This window comes from Vombatus ursinus, unplaced genomic scaffold (assembly GCF_900497805.2).
Source record: "Vombatus ursinus unplaced genomic scaffold, bare-nosed wombat genome assembly UNPS02014818.1, whole genome shotgun sequence".
Taxonomy (NCBI): domain Eukaryota; kingdom Metazoa; phylum Chordata; class Mammalia; order Diprotodontia; family Vombatidae; genus Vombatus; species Vombatus ursinus.
This window is the reverse complement of record NW_020954596.1, coordinates 7,756,685-7,777,289: the sequence shown is the minus strand read 5'-3', so window position 1 is coordinate 7,777,289 and position 20,605 is coordinate 7,756,685. Positions and strand designations below refer to the sequence as shown.

Below are 20,605 nucleotides of genomic sequence, written 5' to 3'. Positions count from 1 at the left end.
GAACCAATTAAGTGAAAACTTTGAAATATTAACTTAAAAAAGCTAACTTGTGCTATAACTAGTTCTTTTATTCAAAAAATAAAATTTCATTTTGTCAATGTTTGTGGCCTTACTCTGAAATATAAACATGTGGAAAATTACAATGTAGAAAATTCATTTTTTTTTAAAAGAATCACTTTGAGAAAGAAACCTGTAAAAAAAAGGACCATTCCTTTTTAGAAACTTTCTAACCCAGATCATAAAATAATTTGGAAAAACTAAAATGAGGCCAACAGAATGTACTTCTTAGTGTTAAAAATACTGCTGACAGTTTACTTACTATAATGTTTCAAAGCTTGGCCAACAATTAGGAGGAGGAAATACCATATTTTGACTGATTAAAAACAATCCAAATTTTGTTAAGAAAATAGCCAGCCACCTTTACAATAGGTAGGTAGGTCTATAATAATACATTTTAAAGTTCTTAAAGTTGATTATTATTTTGCTAAATTAATAGGCCTTGGCTAATTCTATCATTTGATACATTTGGTTTTTGGTACACAGTATTTTGCATGATGCTTGAATTCCAAGAGAAGAAAAATGGTAAGGTCCTTTACCTTATAACATCTTTTCAGTTCTAGGGGATAAGGTGCATATTATTTTCATGAACAAATCCTTTACATCTGCCTTCTAAGAGGCTAATTCTAAAAGGAAAATCATCTAGGTAACAATTTTCCATCGAATGAATATAATTTCTAGAAATTAACAACATAAATATGTAGAATGTTAATGCCACTAAGTGCCCCAAAACGTCTTTTAGGAACACATACATGTATTTTAGTTGGGGGTGGAAGCAGTGAGGTCAGGGAACAGCACCACAGTTAACCAACAGTGAAGTCAGTTTTTTCTTAAACATTCAGTATTCAACAAAGTTGTTAAAGAGCGGCTACATATCCCCAGGCAGGTTAATATTTACAGGGCTTGGGCAAATGTAATGCATACTTTGATGGCCTCCCCTCATGCTCCAAAAAGAGCTTTAAGAAAAGCCAAATATGATTAACAAGCGATAACCAGGTCTATCTGTCCATGGTGTACCTCTCAAACATTTGGCAGTTTCTGTAGAGAAACACTAGTCATCTATGAGGTGCCTAATGATGTTAACCTGCCAGGTTACAAAATGGATAGGTACAATGTTCTTCTACTTCTTATAACCAGTGATACATAGCAATCTAATAAAGCAAAGAATACAGTAAAATTGAATTTTAAAATCCACATGACTTTCCAATTTTCTTAACTATCATTACCAAAAGTGGGTTTTTGTAAATTCCTTTTCAAGATGAATTTTATTCTCAGGAGATGTTAAAAGTAGTTGCTTCTCAAGTATTTCCTTTATTCTTTAAAAAAGTTGTTAGAGATGGTCACTTTCTTCTTTACTTTTTCCCATTCAGTCACCTTGCTATCCCCTGTGATACCCCTAATTCCCTTCTTTTACACCAAATAACCTTGGATAGAATGAGAGAGAAGGAATAGAGGGACAAGAAATAAACTGTGAGCTGTTTGGAGTTTATACCTCAAACTTCCAAATATCAGAATGAATTCTCAGAGTAGGAAAAAAAACTTTAAAAAAAGAGAACTTATTATCTCTCAAATATTACGCCATGGCTGGGTATTCTTTTACTTGTTGAAAAAATAGAAATAAAGAAAAAAAAAATCTCACAATGGAAATCAGTGTAAGACTTGTCCCATCTTAAAAAACCATAACTTGAAACAGAGAAAAGAAATGGAGGGGAAAGCTAGCCTTCCCCTCATTGTTTATAAATTTTGATCCACAATCAAAGCAAAACAATTATTCAGCTTCCCCCACCAAATGCTTTCATATTATAATGTTGGATAATGGCATATTTTAGACCAGTATCAATTCAATTAAATGAAAAAAGACCCACAAAATTTGCATGTAATGGAAATAGCTTTAATCATCAATAATTCTAAAATCTAAATCTTTCAAACCCTGAAAAAATAGTTTTGAAAAAATATACATTTTTATGATAGACTATGCTTCATTTTTTTAAAGGGCTACATAACAGATCTGCACTATAAAGGCAAACTATGCTAGTACGTATAAAACATTAAATGGGCATAAACTAGGGGCATTTGGGTTGGATCATGATTGCACAGGTCAGAATTTGTTAGCAACTCTGCCCATCCTTATATCAAAACACCTATGGGGCAGGAAACAGTACATAAAATCATTTTTTCCCTCAATTATTTATTTCACTTTTTAGTCTAAATAGAAACATACACATGGCAGGTCTAATGTCCCTATAATAGTCAAGTTCACATTTTTTTGTAATGAAAAATCAGGATATCATCAATAAACATACATTTCAATTAGTAATAATTTGTGAAATGAGGCTTAGCAAATATATATTTTGAGATTAAAAGCCAAAATAAAAAAATCATTAAAGAAAAACCAAATAAAAAAACATATAAAGCGTTTTCCCAAAATGGTGAAGAATGATGACAAGATGACTGTGCATTCAAAAGATATGCCCATAAGAGGTGATAGGATTTTCACCACGGTGGCCATTTTAGGAAAAGTTGTTGTTCCAAGTTTGAGACTCTTACAGCTCTGAAGACTAAAGTGTTACTTATATTTTAGTTGTAATCTATAAATAGGAAAAAAAAAGAATATGAAAAAAATCCTCTAAAATTCCCCCCCTCACTATCCTAGGGTGCTCCTCTCCTTATAAAGGGATATACATTTCTGAGAAAATATTTCACATTAACAAAAAAAGTTTTACAGTTTGCTGTTTTTATAAAAGCAGGAGAGATGACCAAACTCACTGTTTCAGAGGAAACCAAGTTAAAACCTTTGAAACAGACATTACTGTGGTATCTTTTGAATAAAGACACTGAGCAAAGGTCAAGCTATTTTTGTTAAACACTAAAAGTGTTTTCTTTTAGAAAATATGGTTTTCCACCTCACATTCCTTTCAGGTGAAGTGGAAAATAGGCGTCAAATTTTTTCAGTCATGCCTTTTTTATCCCCAAATGCAGGAGGGAACCATTACATTCTTAGAAATTCAAGTGTAACTGTAATGTTGTGTAATAAGTTTTGTTTGTCCTGAAAAATTCTGAATTGTGTATATCACAATTCATTATCAGTGCAGATACAGCAGAAACTGCTAGAGATGGCTCAGTGGATTTAAAAATGCTTTCCCCCAAAATGAAACCTGTACACTTATTAGATATGTAAAACTGCGTCCTTCGTCGACCCTATTCACAAGATAGACCCTTGTATCTACAAGATAGTGTTGGCAGTTAAAAACAAACAAAAAAAAAAAAACCACGCACAAACACACAAAACCCCTGAAGTCTGTCACTATTTGTACTCTGTTTTTCTCCTCCAACACCTTCTTTTCTTTCTTTTGGGCTTCAACTTGGTTGGTTCTGGGAAGGGTTTCTCAGTCTTTGGGTTTCTAATAGATTCCACTCCAAACTCATGTTCAGAGCAGCATAACCGTCCATCTTGTGTGGTGCTGAAGACTGTCCCATCCTGGTGGTCCTTGCAAAAGGAATTTGGGCAGAAATGACAAAAAGAAACTGATGGTTTGCCGCATACATCACAGTGATGCCAAGGGCATTCCCATTTCCCTGCAATCAAAAATGAAACATTAATATTCATAAATGTTAGAATTTTTTTAAATCCCCAAACACAAAATGTCAGTAGTTTAGACTTTTGCCTATATATTGATACCATCTAGAAGAAGTTTCAAAAGAAGCCTGAAATTAGCTCTTATTATCATAGCAATGGCATATGCATCAAATTCCATAGATATGACAGCCTTCCCAAGTGTCACTTTAATTCACTTAAGACAAATTTAAAAACCAGTGTAACAACTGAAAGAACCTTGGTGTAGCACTAATCAGTAAATACTAATTAATTTTTTAAAAAAATCATGAGTTAAACAAAGATCCATGAAAAAGGCCACAATCATAACAGTAACCGTGAGGGCACAAAGATCCCACCAAGGAGTCACTCTGGTTTCTTAATTTTTTTTTTTTTTTGGACCAGAGCTATGATTTCACTGATATAAGGAATTCCTGGTGAGGACATGCTCTCTACCAATATAGATCAATACTAGATCTGCCACCTAATTTTAGAGTTGCCTAAGGGCATGGAATGAAAGCTTACAAGATTTGACCAGGGTAAAATCCCAGTATATGCTACTTGATCTCAAATCCTCCAAAAGGTTTTTTATCTATGATGAAAGTTGCCTCTTGGTTACTTGCATTTTTATGTGCTCCACAACTACAGTATTTTAGGGACTCCAGTAGAATAACATTTCTTAATATAGTGCTGTCTGTGACTCAGACACTGATGAAGTCTAGTCACTTCTTATGAGTTAAAAATGCTGTATCACATGCATAACTAATCATCTGCATCTTCACAAAATCTATCCACTTATTGCTCTCATTGAGGACCAGCATTAAGTATGCAAGGTATGTTAAACCAGTATGGTAGTTTTAAATAGTGATTTTTCTTGAAAATATTTCTAGAAAGCAGATTTTTCTTAAAACACAGCTTTGGGTAAAACAATACTTACTTATCTAAAAGAAAAAACTGGAGTTCAGGGAATTATGAATTTGGAATTCAGGAAGGCCTTGGGATCAAGTTGAAATTTTCTAACAAATGGCTATGTTTATGACTAATTTTGTTATAAAGACATTTAAAAAAAAAAAGACTGATACCTGCGATAGTATCTTATTATTTTAACTAGCTAACTGAACAATAAGACATTTTAACAGGAAAAAAAAAAGGGAACAGCAAGGCAGCCAGTTCCTCATAACTGGAAGTCTTCAAGTAGGGGCTAAAGAAACACTTCTTAAAATTATTATAATAAGTATTCCTGCTCAAGGATGAACTGGGCAGTATAGATGACGGTCTCTTTGCATCTCAGATTCTGCTATCACTGAGGTACCTAAAATCCTCTTGAAATAGAACTGAATATAGTAGAAAGATTGATTCTTTAAGTATTCATAAAACACAAACACATCTAGGCTCAAATACTCATTTTTGTACTGCTTTGCCAGTCTATTTTGTGCCAATGTTGTCTAAAAAAGATTTGTATTTCCATTTTCACACAGAAGTTTGCTGCTTTCACAGTCCTTTAAGTCAGAATTTCACCTAAAGATTCAACAGTGCCATCTAGTGGGAAAAAGGGTACTTTCGAACCTGTATATGGCTAATAACCATGTGATGTTGATCCGTAGAAAAGGATCTATTTTTCTCATTAAATTTAATCATATTTTTATTTAGCACTTGCTGTGAACAAGGCAGTGTGCTAAGTATATAGTGTACTCTGAATAGGACAATATAAAGATATGTGGTTGGTGTAAGAAGGCTGTAAAACAGGCCTGCACAACATTTGGCCCACAGGCCACATAAGTGGACCACAAGCATTCTGTGGGCTGTATGTTGTGCAGGCCTGCTTGTTACATATAACCAACAAACTCCAAAGAACACGAGTAAAAGATGATGTCTTGCATGACAAAAAGAGAAGATGCCTAATCTATAGCAACAGTGAGGAAGGCCTCCAGCACACTGGGTGGGCCTTCTGGGATGCACTTTTAGGAGGACATGGTTGATTCAATGGGGGTGGGGGGAAGGAGGCATTTTTTATCATTGGAGGGAGCCCCCAAATGATGAACTATGATGAGTCTTCATTTCAGGTATTTATCAAAGTGACTATTTCTTATTGTTTAGAAAGTGAGGCTATGATCCTTACGGAAGGCAGCACGACATAGATAAAACTGTTTGACCATGGACAAGTCACTTAACTCTGCAAAACTTGCAAAATGGGTATGACAAACCTACCTTACAGAGCTCTGATGAGGAAGCTTCACCTTAAATCTCTGCACAAAACTGAGGTGCCACCTTGAAGAGGAAGAGGAGGGGAAGGGGAAGAGGAAGAAGGAATACCCGGGAACAGCTCTGGAGTTGGGAACGTTAAGAGTCACAGAACCCAACTTCACCTTTCGATCAGTGAGGAAGTAGAGGCCTGGTGACACAGCTAGGATTTGAGTTCAGGCCCTAAGGCTACACCATTCAGGGCTGTTTCCCCTGTGCCACAGGGTCTGTAGCTAGCACAACCTTAAGATCAGGAGCACGTGGCAGATGCGGTGAGTTCCAGCTAGGTTGTGGCCTTGTCTCTGGAAACATCCTCACGGACCAGGCGAAGGGATGAGGACCAGAGTGAGCAGATTCATAAGGTGTGGAACATTACAAGGAGTATTACCCGATAAATGTCACCCTCAAGGAGGTTTCCAGTGAAAGGTCACAGGACTTTGACTTCACCTTACTCTGTTTACTATTTTCAGCAATGACTGAGATCCAGGAGAAGGTGGAGTGCTTATCAAACCGGGAATGTGACACAGGGAGGAGGAAAAGTGGAGCACAACGGAGGACAAAAATCAATGAAAAAAATTTCAATAAGCTGGAGCAATGGGCAGATTGTATCATTTGACAGGCCTATTCAGGTCCACATAATTTAGTTCTCCAAGAACAGAAGGGAGAAGATACAGCCAGCCAAAAGTTTACATGAAAAGAATGGGAGTGGAGGAACAGGCCTCTGCACCGAGTTGTGGCCTCTCCAGTGAATGTAAGCTGACAACAACGAGTAGAAGTCAAATGCCTGGAACCTAGGATGCAACAATCTAGCAGTTCTCCATCCTGGTTAAACGACAGCTAGCCTACTATGTTCAGTTCTGGGAATGTTGCATGGAATGAATCTGGACAAGACGGAATGTGGGTAAAGGAGCGAGACAGGAATATTTGACACTAAGCCACATGTGCATTGGATGAAAGAGGTTATCTTTCTAATATCTTGACCTATCTAATAACTTGAAACAGACTTCACTGGGAGTGAGGTAGGAAAAGACACAAGATAGCCCTCTACCTAAAGGAATGTCATGTGGAAAAAAGGATTACTGTTATTTTCTGGGGCCTGAGAAGGCAGAGCCAGGACCGATGAGTATAAATCACAAGGAAGCAGGCTTCAGCCCAATATAAAGAATAGCCAGAAATCTCCAAAATGGAACGGTCTGCCTTGAGGACTAGTGCAGCCATCACTGTTTGAAGTCTTCAGGTCAGGAGGAGCCCTCTGAATGACCAGCTAGTGGGAGATTATAGAGATAATTCATTCCTCAGAGGAAAAGTTGAACTAGATGATCTGGGACATTCCTTCAACTCATGAGATTTTACAATTACAAAGAATCACTGCTTAACCGTACAGACACCAAAGGAGGAATATCAAAACCACTCAAAGTGCTTGACAAAGAAAAGATGGATAAAATTAAGTATTTAAAATACTATTGTAACTGAAAGCAAATAAATGTTTAACTGGTTAAAAGCAGTGACTTGAGAGTCAAGGAGTCTTTGTAAACCAATATCATTTTCTTCATCCTATCTATAAATAATAATGTATTTGCAATATGATGAAATTAAGATGAAGCATATCAAGTCAAAGTAGTACCTGAAAGCATACAAATAGGTTAATTTAAAAAACATTCTAGAAAGACAACATGTGTGTGAATCCAGTTATAAATTAACTTACCAAAAGGTCGTTTAACCAAATCCAGACAGGAGAGATGATAAGCTTTAGTACAACATTTCCGATCACATAGTACCAGCTGACCCCCATCACCACAACGGAAACAATCATCTTCAGATTCTTTCTTTCCTTCACCTTTTGTTCTACGTCTCCTTGTTTTTTTCTTGGTCTTTTTGCCCTTTTCCTCTGAAGAAAGAGCAGCTGAGTTCTAGGGTAAACAATAAGTTGTGTTTACTTAAGAAAAAAAAACACATTCTAAACTGAAAAAACAAAACATATTGGTAGGTTAGAGGAAATGCTGATAATTCAAAAGATACAAAATCACAAGAAGAAATTTTAGAAATTTCCCTATTAGGACATGACAGTAACTAGGATAAATTCTATATGGAGGAGGGGAATTTTAAAAATGACTGTTACTAAATCAGTTTGAAAAAATTTTTAAAAAGTATCTCATGTAAAACTTACTCATCTTAGGATTAATTTACCTTAACACACTAGAAAGAGGAACCACGAAATTGAAAAGCAACAAATGTAAGAACTGATGAGATAGCTCTCTTGCAACAAAGGTGTTAACAGATTATATAAAGGGTGAAGAATTTTTTTTTCTTCCATTTAGAATAACTAATGACAACAAATTCACATTTTATCGTTTACAAAGTGCTTTTCTCTCAACCACATAAAGGAAATTGAGGATCAGGGAGTTGATATGACTTGCTCACTATCAGAGTTGGAGCCTAGACTCAAAGCCATGTCTCCCAACTGAAGCATAGAAGGAAACACTGAAGGTCAAATATAAATACAATTTACATTAGTGCTTTACTTTTCCATTATCAATCCCATTCTCCTCCCTACAAGAAGTAAACATATAAAATGTTATACTCACCAACTTCTAAAATTAAGAACACAATTTAAATTTAGCAATTTAAAAGCCTCATCTCTGGGTTACAGGACAAGTAATTTGAGTAACAATACTCTGAAAACCAGGTGACATTATATAAAGAGCTGAAAATGACCCTCAGGCCAGAGGTTCTTTACTTTTACCTTAGATGGTCATGTAGAGTAGCTTTGGCTGGGCAATGGTTTTTTTTTTTTTAAACTTTGCCAGACCCAATGATAATACATATTCTTGAGCAAGAAAGTAAATAGCAATGTTAATTGATTAACTATATGTAACCTTTAGTTAAGCAACAAGAAATATTATACTTCTAAAAATCTGTAGGGAAAAATTAGGTGTTGCTTCTTCCCAACCACCTTTGCCTCTACCTTCCAAATAAACACTAAGAATTGTATATTCTCCCTATTCTAGTCATGTAGATTATTAAATGAGAATACTGCCAATTTTTTGTTCTCTTTAGGACTGATCAATGACCAACTTTCTAACTGCCATCATTTATTAAGGCATATTTATTTGAAGCAAATAAAGTTAATGGTGGGGTGGGGTGGAGAGCGTATTAACTTGTACCACATAACAAGCATCTTCCAGTATGCATTAAGGAAATTTATCTTGCCACACATCTTGCTATGCAATTTAATTGCCCTTGCTTTAAAAGAAAAAAGAGAATTTAATTAAATTATTGCTATACCTTTGGTCTATCACCAAGGAATCCACTACAGTTAGAGGCACCACATCGACAGACAGTTTTTTCATTGCCCAGACAATCAAGGTTGTAATTAAAAGTCAGTTCTGTCCCTGGAAAAATAAAAACTCATTAGCATGAAAATTGCAACAATAATAAATTGCTCTGCATTATGATCACAACTTACATTCTATTGGCTTTATTATGTATATTTAAATATTAATACATGACTCTCCAAATTTGTTTATTGAAATTATTAAAAAAGACCAAGAAAAATAAAATCCTTCACAATAAAGTAACTTAAGTGCTGAAACAAAATTATGGACATGGTAGGGAGTACACTATCCTATTTTTTTTAGTCCTGTTGTAGAAACTACACAAATTCTCCTATCAGGAAGGAGAGGGGAAAGCAATTTATTATATATTGAAATCCCTTTGCCCAGTATTCAATACCATCCACGATTTGGTACGTGCTACCTTTCAAGGTTATATCAGCTTACTACACAACGTATATTCATGGCACTTCCATTCATATTCTGTGAATTTGTTCCTGCTGTCTCCTAAGCCTCTTCATGTCATCCTAGGCTACCTCCCTTTAAATCACAATTCAAATGTCATATCCTCCATGAAGTCTTTGACTGCTCCTATTGGAAAATGATCTTGGCTGATACTCCCACATCAGGCTTTATATAACATTGTATTTCACCCCATTCGTGCTTTACCTTAGATGGTCATGTAGAGTAGCTTTGGCTGGGCAATGGTTTTTTTTTTTTTAAACTTTGCCAGACCCAATGATAATACATATTCTTGAGCAAGAAAGTAAATAGCAATGTTAATTGATTAACTATATGTAACCTTTAGTTAAGCAACAAGAAATATTATACTTCTAACTTCTATGTATTACTGGGTTCTACACTTACTTAATGTTATGTGTTATTCCTTTGCTAAACTATCAGCTCCACGGAAACAGGAACCAAGGCTAATCTAAACTGTGTAATTAATAATAATAATGACAGCTAATATTGAGATAGTACTTTTAAGTTTTGCAGAGTGATTTACACATATTATCTCATTTGATCCTCACAACAACCTTGGGAGGTAGATTATTGTTATGATCTACATTTTACAGATGAGGAAACTAGGGCTGATGGAGGTCAGGGGAATTGCCCAGGGACAATTGGTGCTTTAAAAATGGTAAATTGTTAGAATTGACTGAACTTCCCTGGGCCTGTTCACAACTGCTGGCAATGAGGTCTTTACCCCAAATCTACCATACCTGCAGGAATATCACATACAGCAAACAATCCCACACGAGTGTCTCCATTTACTGTCCATTTCAGAGTCTCACAATTTGGCTGGCAGCTGTGATTCATGAATCGGGAATAGTTTCCTTTGGGACCAGCATCAATTATCCGGTCCTAAAAGTTAGAATGCCAATTTTAAGACATATGTTAGATAAAACTTTGAAAAGCAGTATCTTTTTTCTTAAAGAAAATAAAAACTCGGGTGGCAGCTAGGTGGCACAGTGGATAGAGCACTGGCCCTGGAGTCAGGAGGACCTAAGTTCAAATCCAGCCTCAGACACAACACTCACTAGTTGTGTGACCCTGGGCAAGTCACTTAACCCTATTGCATAGCCAAAAAAAAAAACAAAACCAAACCAAACAACAACCCCCCCCAAAAAAACTCATCAAAAAAAAAAAAAGAATAAAAACTGTAGGTAAATTTTACTTGTTGTATTGAAAACTGTGGTGTATCATATGAGCTGGTATATGACACCCCCAATCCAATACTAATTATCTAGCTCACTTACTGGCTGTCACAACCACATGGAAGGGACTAAGTTTCAGTGAGCACTGTTAAAATAACAGAATGACTAAGACATTTTAAAAACACATTTGGCATCAATCTTGTACGTAAGCCCCATTATCATTATGCTACACAGGAGTTACTTATGAATTACCTGTGTGTGTGTATAGTAAGACCACTAATTTATTAGAACAGAAATAAAAAATTAGTACCAAATTATGAGGAAGAATGAGAGAAGATATGCCATAACATTAAAAAGGGAACCAATTTAACTCATTTCAATAAGGCACTGATGCCAAAACTATAACTGAACTTACCTGTTTTATCTTTTGTGGGGTTAAGAACTCAAAAAAATTAAAAAACAAAACAAAACAAAACACAACAAAAAAAGAACTCTTCACCATACAGTACTCTTCCATACTGTAAAATGTAGATATCTGATCTGATTCTCTTCTAAGTTTTTTATAGTTTGACTTTTAATATATTCAAGTCACCTATCTATTTGGAGCTTTGTAGTATATAAGTTGTTGCTATCAACCTAATTTCTAACAAGCTTCACTAACTTGTTAGTTATTAACGGTTTCACTAGCAGTTATCAAATAGGTAGCCTCTCCAAATTATTAACATCCTGCAGTTTATCAAGTCCAACTGCTGCTGATTCAGTTTTCTACTTGTTAGTCTATTCTACTTTAACGTTTTTTATACCAGAACCAAACTGATTTGAATATTGCTTTGTAGTATAATTTGAAGTCTAGAAGTACTAATTCTCATTTGGTTCCTACTTTTCTTCATTATTTCCCTTAAGATTCTAGATATTTTGTTCCTCCAGATTAATGTTATCTAGTTCTATACTGTATCCTCTGGTAGTTTGATTGATATAGTATTTGATTTGTAATTAATTTAGATATTGTAATTTTTATTATATTGGCACCAGCCATAAGCATTGATCATCCCTCTAGTTAAATTGTTCTTTATATCTATATAAGTCTGATTATACTCTTGGTAAATTAAGCCCCAGACATTTTATGCATTTTGTAGTTATTTGGAATAGGATTTCCCTTCCTGTTATGTTCTTCTGAATTTTGTAATTGCTAAATAAAAATATAAAAATTTTGTGGAGTTTATTTTGTATCTTGATCTATTATTAAGGGCTACTGTCTCAATTAGTTTATTTCTTGATCCTTTGGGATTTTCTAAATAAATCATCACGTTGACAGGAAATAGGATTTATATCATCCCCTCTGTATCTTTTTCTCATCTTGTTGCTATTGCTAGCATTTCTAGAAATACATGCATTTAAACAACTCTGAGGTACTACCTCACACCTATCCTATTGGCTAATGTGACTAAATAAGGAAAACGATAAATGTTGAAGGGGATATGGGAAAATTAGGACACTAAAGCACTGTTGGTAGAGTTGTGAACTGATTTAACCATTCTGGAGCGTAATTTGGAACTATGCCCCCCAAAAAACTATCAAACCATGCATACCCTTTGATCCAGTAATACCATTGCTAGGTCTGTAGACCAAAGAGATTAAAAAAAAAGAGGGAAAAGGACCTATTTGTACAAAAATATGTACAACAGCTATAAAGTTTTTTTGTGATGACTAAAAACTGGAAATTGGAGAGATGCCCATCAATCGGGCAATGGCTGAACAAGCTGTGGTATATTATTGGGATGGAGTACTACTGTGCTGAAGGAATTAAAAGCAGGATGATTTCGGAAAAACCACAAGACTTACATGTACTGATGCAAAGTGAAGTGAGCAGAACCAGAACATTGTACACAGTATTGTACGATGAAGAAATGTGCATGACTTAGCAATTAAGCAATACAATCATCCAAGACAATCCCAAAGACTCATGATGAAACATGCTATCTACCTCCAGAGAAAGAAGTGATATTGTCTGAATACAGACTGAAACATACTATTTTTCTCTTTCTTTCATTCTTTTTGTTGTTGTTCAAGTCTTCTTGCACAAAATGACTAATAGGGAAATGTTTTACATGACTGCACATATATGACCTATATTGGATTGCTTATTGTCTCAAAGAGGATAGAGAAGAAGGGAGGGATAGAATTTGGAACTCAAAACTTTTTTAAAAAATGTTTAAAATTGTTTTAATATGTAATTGAGGGAAAAATAATAAAAATAATAGAAAAATAAAAAATATGAATACTTAGTTTATTCCTGTATTTCTTTATTTATTGGGAAATCTAGTATTTCACCTTTGCATATATATATATATATATATATATATATATATATATATACACATATATATATGTATGTAATTTTAATTATGTGGTTTCAACTTACTAATCTTCAAAATTTTATTCTTCCTTTGGCCTCACAATGGCCTCCTATCTATTCCTCAAACAAGATATTCCATCTTCACATTCAAGAGTGTTGTCACTGGCTGTTCCCCATTCCTAAAATATTATTCCTTCCTCTTCATCTTCCGATTCCTGGCTTCCCTGAAATCCCAAGCTAAAATCCCACCTTCCCCAGGAAGCCCTTCCCAATCCTTCTTAATTATAAAACCTTCCCTTGGTTGATTATTTCCTACTGATCCTGTATTGCGCTTGTTTGTGCACGCTGTCTTCTCCATCTGATTGAGCAAGGGCTGTCTTTTGCCTTTCTTTGTATCTTTAGTCCCTGGCATACATTAGGCCCTTAATGTTCACTGACTTGACTTCCAAAAGCCTTTCCTGATCCCCTAGTATTTTCCCTCTACTGATTATCTCCAGTTTCTCCTGTGTACATCTTGTTTGTATGTCGTTGTTACACGCGGTCTCCTTCATTAGACTGTGAATGCCTTGAAAACAGGGACTTTCTTTTACCTTTGAATCCTTAGTGATTAGCACAAAAACTAACATAGGCACTTAATAAATGCTGACTACTTGTGGAGCCAAGATGGCGGAGGGAAAGCAGTGACTTGCTAGAGCTGTCCCCCAAACCCCTCCAAATACCTACAAAAAATGGCTCTAAACACATTCTAAAGCAGCAGAACCCACAAAAAAACAGAGTAAAACAAATTTCCAGCCCAAGACAACCTGGATGGCTGATTGGAAAGGTATATCGCGCCAGGCTGGGAGAGGAGCGCAGCTTGGCGTGGGTGCGCAGGCTGCAGTGACCCTGGAGCAGGCCTCAGAGGACTAAATCTCGGTAGCTGTGGTGGTTTCCAGACTTCTCAACCCATGAACACCAAAGACAACATAGAAGGTCAGTGGGAAAAGTCTGTTACTGTGGTGAGAGAAGCTAGATCTCAGCCGCCCCGAGGGCAGCGGCTGGCTTCTGAGCTTCTGGCCCACAGATTGAGGGGGAATCCAGTGGCTGATCAGAGGGGGATTGCAAGGATCTCTTTGCCAGGGCTGAGGCAGGAATCTCTTGCTTTACTGGTGCTTGGATCTGGGTCACAGTTCTGAGGGGTGGTCCTGGGGCTAGAAGGAACGCTGGTGTGGTGAAGCTTGTTGTGGCTGTGGAGAGGAAACACCTCGCCCCTTATCATAGCACCTTGGAAGAACTGACACTTTTCAGATCTCTAGAAGTATCTCTGAAAACAGCTGTACAAACCCCCAAAGCTTGGGACAGTACCTTCTCCACATTGGAAACAGACTCTTACCTTAATAAAGAGTTTAAAACTCAAGTAATTGGTTGGGATCATGAGCAAGCAGCACAAAAAGAGTCAGACTATATTATCTTACTTTGGTGACAAAGAAGATCAAAACATACAACCAGAAGAAGAAAACAAAGTCAAAGCTCCTACATCCAAAACTTCCTAGAAAAATATGAATCTGTCCCAGGCCTTGGAAGAGCTCAAAAGGGATTTTGAGAACTAAGAGATGTAGAGGAAAAACTGGGAAGAGAAATGAGAGTGATGCAAGAAAATCATGAAAAGCAAGTTAACAGCTTGCTAAAGGAGACCGAAAAAAATACTGAAGAAAATAACACCTTAAAAAATAGCCTAACCCAAATGGCAAAAGAGGTCCAAAAAGCCAATGAAGAAAAGAATGCCCTAAAGAGCAAAACTGAACAAATGGAAAAGGAAGTCCAAAAGATTACTCAAGAAAATACTTCCTTAAAAATTAGAATAGAGCAATTGGAAGCTAGTGACTTTATGAGAAATCAAGACACTGCAAAACAAATCCAAAAGAATGAAAAATTAGAAAACAATGTGAAATATCTCATTGGAAAAATAACTGACCTGGAAAATAGATCCAGGAGAGAGAATTTAAAAATTATTGGACTATCTGAAAGCCATGATCAAAAAAAGAGCCTAGACATCATCTTTCAAGAAATTATCAAGGAAAACTGCCCTGATATTTTAGAACCAGAGGGCAAAATAGAAATTGAAAGAATCCATCGATCTCCTCCTGAAAGAGATCCCCAAAGGAAAACTCCTAGGAATATTGTAGCCAAATTCTAGAGTTCCCAGGTCAAGGAGAAAATATTACAAGCAGCCAGAAAGAAAAAATTCAAGTACTGTAGAAACACAATCAGGATAACACAAGATTTAGCTGCTTCTACATTAAGGGACCGCAGGGCATGGAATATAATAGCCCGAGGGCAAAGGAGATAGGATTACAACCAAGAATCACCTACCCAGCAAAACTGAGTATAATCCTTCAGGGGAAAAAAATGGTCATTCAGTGAAATAGAGGACTTTCAAGCATTCTTGATGAAAAGACCAAAGCTGAATAGAAAATTTGACTTTCCAATACAAGACTCAAGTGGAACATGAAGAGGTAAACAGGAAAGAGAAATCATAAGAGGCTTATTAAGGTTGAACTGTTTACATTCCTGCATGGAAAGATGATATTTGTAACTCATGAGACCTTTGTTAGTATTAGGGTAGTTGGAGGGAAAAAATTATATGTATGTATATCTAGATAGATAGATAGATAGATAGATACATAGATACATAGAGGGCACAGGGTGAGTTGAAGATGAAGGGGTCATATATGGAGAATAAAATTAAGGGGTGAGAAAGGATTATACTAGGAGAAGAAGAAAGGGAAAGGTAGAACGGGGTAAATTATCTCACAAAAAAAAACAAAATAAAAGGCTCTTACATGGAGGGGAAACGGGGGAAGGTGAGAGGAAATGAATAAATGGGGGGGCGGGATAGGATTAAGGGAAATAGAGTTAGTTTTTCACAGTATATCTACTATGGAAGTATTTTGCATAACTGCACAAGTATAGCCTATATTGAGTTACTTGCCTTTTCAATGAGGGTGGGTGGGGAGGGAGGAAGGGAGAAAATTTGGAAACCAAAGTTTAAAAAAACACATGTTTAAAAAAAATGTTTTCACATGCAACTGGGAAATAAGAAATAGAGGAAATGGGGCAGAAATCTATCCTGCCCTATAGGAAAATAGAAGGGGAAGGTGGGGAAAGATAGTAGGGAGAGCAGACTAGGGGAAGAGGTATTCAGAATGCATGCCATCTTGGGGTGGGGGGAGGGGCGAGATGGGGTGAAAATTTAGAACTCAAAATCTTGTGGAAGTAAATATTGAAAACTAAAACTAAAAATAAGTAAATTAAAATTAAAAAATAAATAAATAAATGCTGACTACTTGTTGACAATATGATTAATCGGCTAGCAAGCAAACAACAAGGGGCACCAAGGCAGCCCAGTGGATAGAGAGCCAGGTTTGGTGTCAGCTTCCTGAGTTGAAATTCAGCCTCAGTCACTTACTAGCTGTGCGACTCTGGGCAAGTCACTTTTCCTTAGTTTCTTCATCTGTAAAAAGAGCTGGAGAAGGAAATGGCAACCCACTACAGTATCTTTACCAAGAACACCCCAAATGGGGTCACAAAGAGTTGGACAAAACTGAAAAATGACTGAATTGAACTCATTTCATAATTTTTCTCTTGGTTCAGTTTACTTTGCTCTACATCCTCAGAGTATAATCAATTTATAATCAAGCAATTGATTGTTAGGAGAAATGACATACCATTTCAATCTTTGATCCCTAGGGTCTAGCATGATGCTTTGAAGCAATAACAACAGTAGCTAACATTTGTATAGTGCTTTATGAATATTATCATGACTGAAAGGACTGAACAACAAAGTAAATAACATGCATTTATTAAATGTTCACTGTGTATCAGCTCTGAAATTGAAGTAAGCTCCTTATTTGGTATTCTGTCATTTAGGCATTTTTAAAGAACTTTTAAAATTTCTTTTAAATTCTCTGTTTTGGTGGTACATATAACTATGGTTCTGATCATTTTTAAAATTTCTTCTCTTTGTTGTGCTTTCACTTTGTTCATTTTAGTTAATTTTATTTTTTCTACCTTTTCCTTTTAATGAGGTCAGCTTCTGGTTTTATTAAGTTTTATAGCTTTTCTGTTTCCCAATTTAGCTATTTTTCCTTATTTTCAAAATTCCCTCTTTTGTACTTTGGTTTATTTGTTGATTTTCTAACTGTTAAATTTCATATTCATTCCTTAGACCTCTCTCTTTTCCTACTTTGTTCACATGTGTTCTCAGGGACATTAATTTTTCCTTTGAGGACTGCTTTTGCTACATTACAGAAATTTTAGTATGTTGTTTCATCATTACCATAGACTTTCACTATTATTTAACAGTTTCTATGTTTTTTGTTTTTTTTTTAAAACCCAATCATTGTTCAGAATGTCATTAAGTCTCCATTTTGGTCATTTGTTTTCCCTGCATTGATTACAAACTTTAATTGCATGTGGTCTTTAAAAGGTATTTTTAGTATTAATGATTTTTTCTTACATTTATTTATAATTTCTTTGTTCCCATCTTTTGTAAAGATATATGGTTGATTTGCACATGTATAACCTATATCTGATTGCTTACTATCTCAGGGAAGGGGGAGGGGAGGGGAGGGGAGGGAGGGAGGGATAGAATTTGGAACTCCAAACTTAAAAAAAAGATGTTAAAATTGTTTTAATGTGTATTCAGAGTGGGGGTGCTAAATATGTCAATTTTAATATTTTATTCAGAAGACACCTTAATTCTTTCTCTATAAATTCTCTAACAGTTTTATTTGGTTCTGTATTTTCCCTTTTGTTCATCTTTGTTAGGTTTGCCCAATACTTCTGAACAGTAAAAGCTCCTTTTACTATTGTATTACTATCCATCTCTTTTGAAGTTTAGTTGAAATTTTCATAATGAATTTAAATACTATGACATTTGATAAAAATGCTTAGTATTGACACTAGTCCATTATCTATAGCTCCTTTAAGCATAGGCATTTCCTTTTTATTTCTACTGATATTGTGAATTTATTTATTTTCTGATTGCATTTGCCTGATTGCAATCACCTGCTTGTAGAGGGTATACAGCAGCACTTCTTAAACTGTGGGTTGCGACCCCATATGGGGTCACGTAACTGAATGTGGGGTCGCAAAAAATTTGGCAACAGGTAAAAGGTTTCTGAATGTGCAACAACCAAAAATTAATTAAAAATCAAATGCATAATGAATCCAAGTTGTTTCTAGCAATACTTGCCCGTGCTGCATCATGCAACTTCACTGCAGTCTTGGTTCTGAACATACAACATGCGCACTTAGCACTGTGCCTGCCATCACATCACGCAATGCCAGTGAACACTGCTCACATTTGAGATCACTGTGTTATAAATTGCAGTGTTTTTACTGTACATACAAAATCGTTAAATGAATTTTGACTTGAGATAAGGACAGAATTTCCAACAATTTCTGAAATGGCCCTAAATGTACTTCTGCTATTTTGTACTACATATTTATGCAAAGTGGTATTCTCAGCACTGACAATTATAAAATCAAAATGTCAATCAACTGAAAAAATGCTGAAGACGCTCTATGTACTAAAGTATCAAATATTCCACCAAGATTTCATTCTTTATGTAAAAATAAACAAGGATATCCATCTCATTAGTATGCAAATTTGCCTTCATCTTTAATAAATGGTAAAATTATATGTATACCAAAGAATTGTTTTAAAATACGTTTCTTTATGATTTATTATCAGTAAAGGTTTAATTTGTATACTTATTTTATATACCTACATACCTGGAGTTTTGTAAAAATTTCTCAGGCATAAAGGGGTTGCGAGTGGAAAAAGTTTAAGCAGCTGTGGTATGCTTGGTAAACTGATCCTACATTCCATTCTGGCACTCTTTTAAAAGTTTGTTGGACTGACTAATCTATTCATGTCTAAAACTATGATCCTTAGGCTTCTAAGTTCTTCTTCATTTGTTGTGTTAGTATGGCTTTCTGTTTTCATCCCTTTCCCCTTTAAAATAAAAACTTTATCCCCAAGATTAGTTCTGCTGATACTAATTTGAGGCTAATCTATAACCACAAGGGTTCTCTCTCCCCCTCATTTTTGGATTTTACTTCAATGATTTATTTTTCTTTGTTTTACATATTTATCCATTTCTTCTCTTCTGTGCACATTCTTCTCCCTACTCAATTAAGTGGTTACTTCAAAATCTTTTCCTTCTCCTTTCAAACTTACTTTTATTTTCTTGATTTTCTTTTACTGATTCTTTTTCTAAGTAGTTTTCTTTGTTCTCTTCATTATTTACTTTCCATTCCAGTCTATTACTCCTTCATTCTTTCTGAGTTCTTCTTCATGGAGTTAAAACTCCTGAAGTCCCAATTTTGAGCTCTTTCGTCTAACCAATTTCTATATTATTTCCTTAATACATCTTTCTCCATCCTCCTTTTTTTTTTCCTGCTATACTTCAATCTTAGAAATGTTAATTTGTGGGGGAAGAAGGAAGCAATGCTATCTGGTAATTACCATGTAGCCCAAATCATGCAGCCCAGTTCCAACCCTTGCCTTCACCATGCTCCCCTCCTTCTCAAAGACTAAGCTATCTCTTTTCTGGCTCTGTGTCTCCCCGCCCCGCCCCCCACTTCCCATTCTGGGTGCCAGCTTGTCCCTCCAAACTCACACATGCCTTTCCCTTTGGGGCCAGGTGCTACCAGCAGAGAAGATGGTCCCCTAATGCACAAGCTTCCTCCACTCTGGCAAAACCCATCCTGAGGTCCCTCGCATAGAAACACACACCTTTCTTCCCTTACCAGACCTCCTCTTCATGACTCCCCATTTCAATCCTCACCCCTTGCTGAGACTGCAGAAATCATTACCCTTTCACAATTCCCCTACGGACGTGGGAGTACCATTTGTTTCCTTACACAGATACTGCTTCAGTTAAGTCAAATAATAAAATGATCTATTCAGTGACTTAATAGCTAGTATTCATATAGAACTTTCAAGTTCGCAAACATCTCATTTTATCTTCACAACAACCCTGGCAAGGAGATTCTATTATCATTCCCATTTTATAGATACAGGAAAATAAAGCTGGGATTGAGAAGTTAAGTGATTTGCCCATGGTCACAAAGTGTTTGAGGCTTACTTTGAACTCAGTTCTTCCTTACTCTAAATTCCATACTCACTTTCAGACACTTCAAAAGACGTTATTAAAGAAGAGAGCAAATTTTTAAAAATAACTACACAGACAACTTATAATACATCTAAAGTTTAGCAGTGTTTACAATGAAGAAACAGAATCACAATTGACCCAAAAGTAAGAAATTAAAACCCAACGTTGTCTTCTGTTAATGATGTATATTAATGTCAAGGATCAGG

General features: G+C 35.7%; 1 protein-coding gene and 1 non-coding gene across 2 annotated transcripts in view; both read right to left on the bottom strand.

Annotated features, from left to right (window-relative positions):
* Positions 1 to 860: 860 nt before the first annotated feature.
* Positions 861 to 20,605, bottom strand: part of NSD2 (nuclear receptor binding SET domain protein 2) — a 78,664-nt gene continuing 58,919 nt past the window's right edge. The window contains exons 19-22 of the mRNA XM_027836146.1: positions 10,446 to 10,587; positions 9,176 to 9,282; positions 7,596 to 7,800; positions 861 to 3,633 (exon numbers count right to left, since the gene is read on the bottom strand). Coding sequence (XP_027691947.1) covers positions 3,362 to 3,633; positions 7,596 to 7,800; positions 9,176 to 9,282; positions 10,446 to 10,587 — 726 coding nt within the window. The 3' untranslated portion in view covers positions 861 to 3,361. The remainder of the gene's footprint in view (positions 3,634 to 7,595; positions 7,801 to 9,175; positions 9,283 to 10,445; positions 10,588 to 20,605) is intronic.
* On the bottom strand, positions 10,902 to 11,026 carry LOC114023896. The gene has a single exon (XR_003566845.1).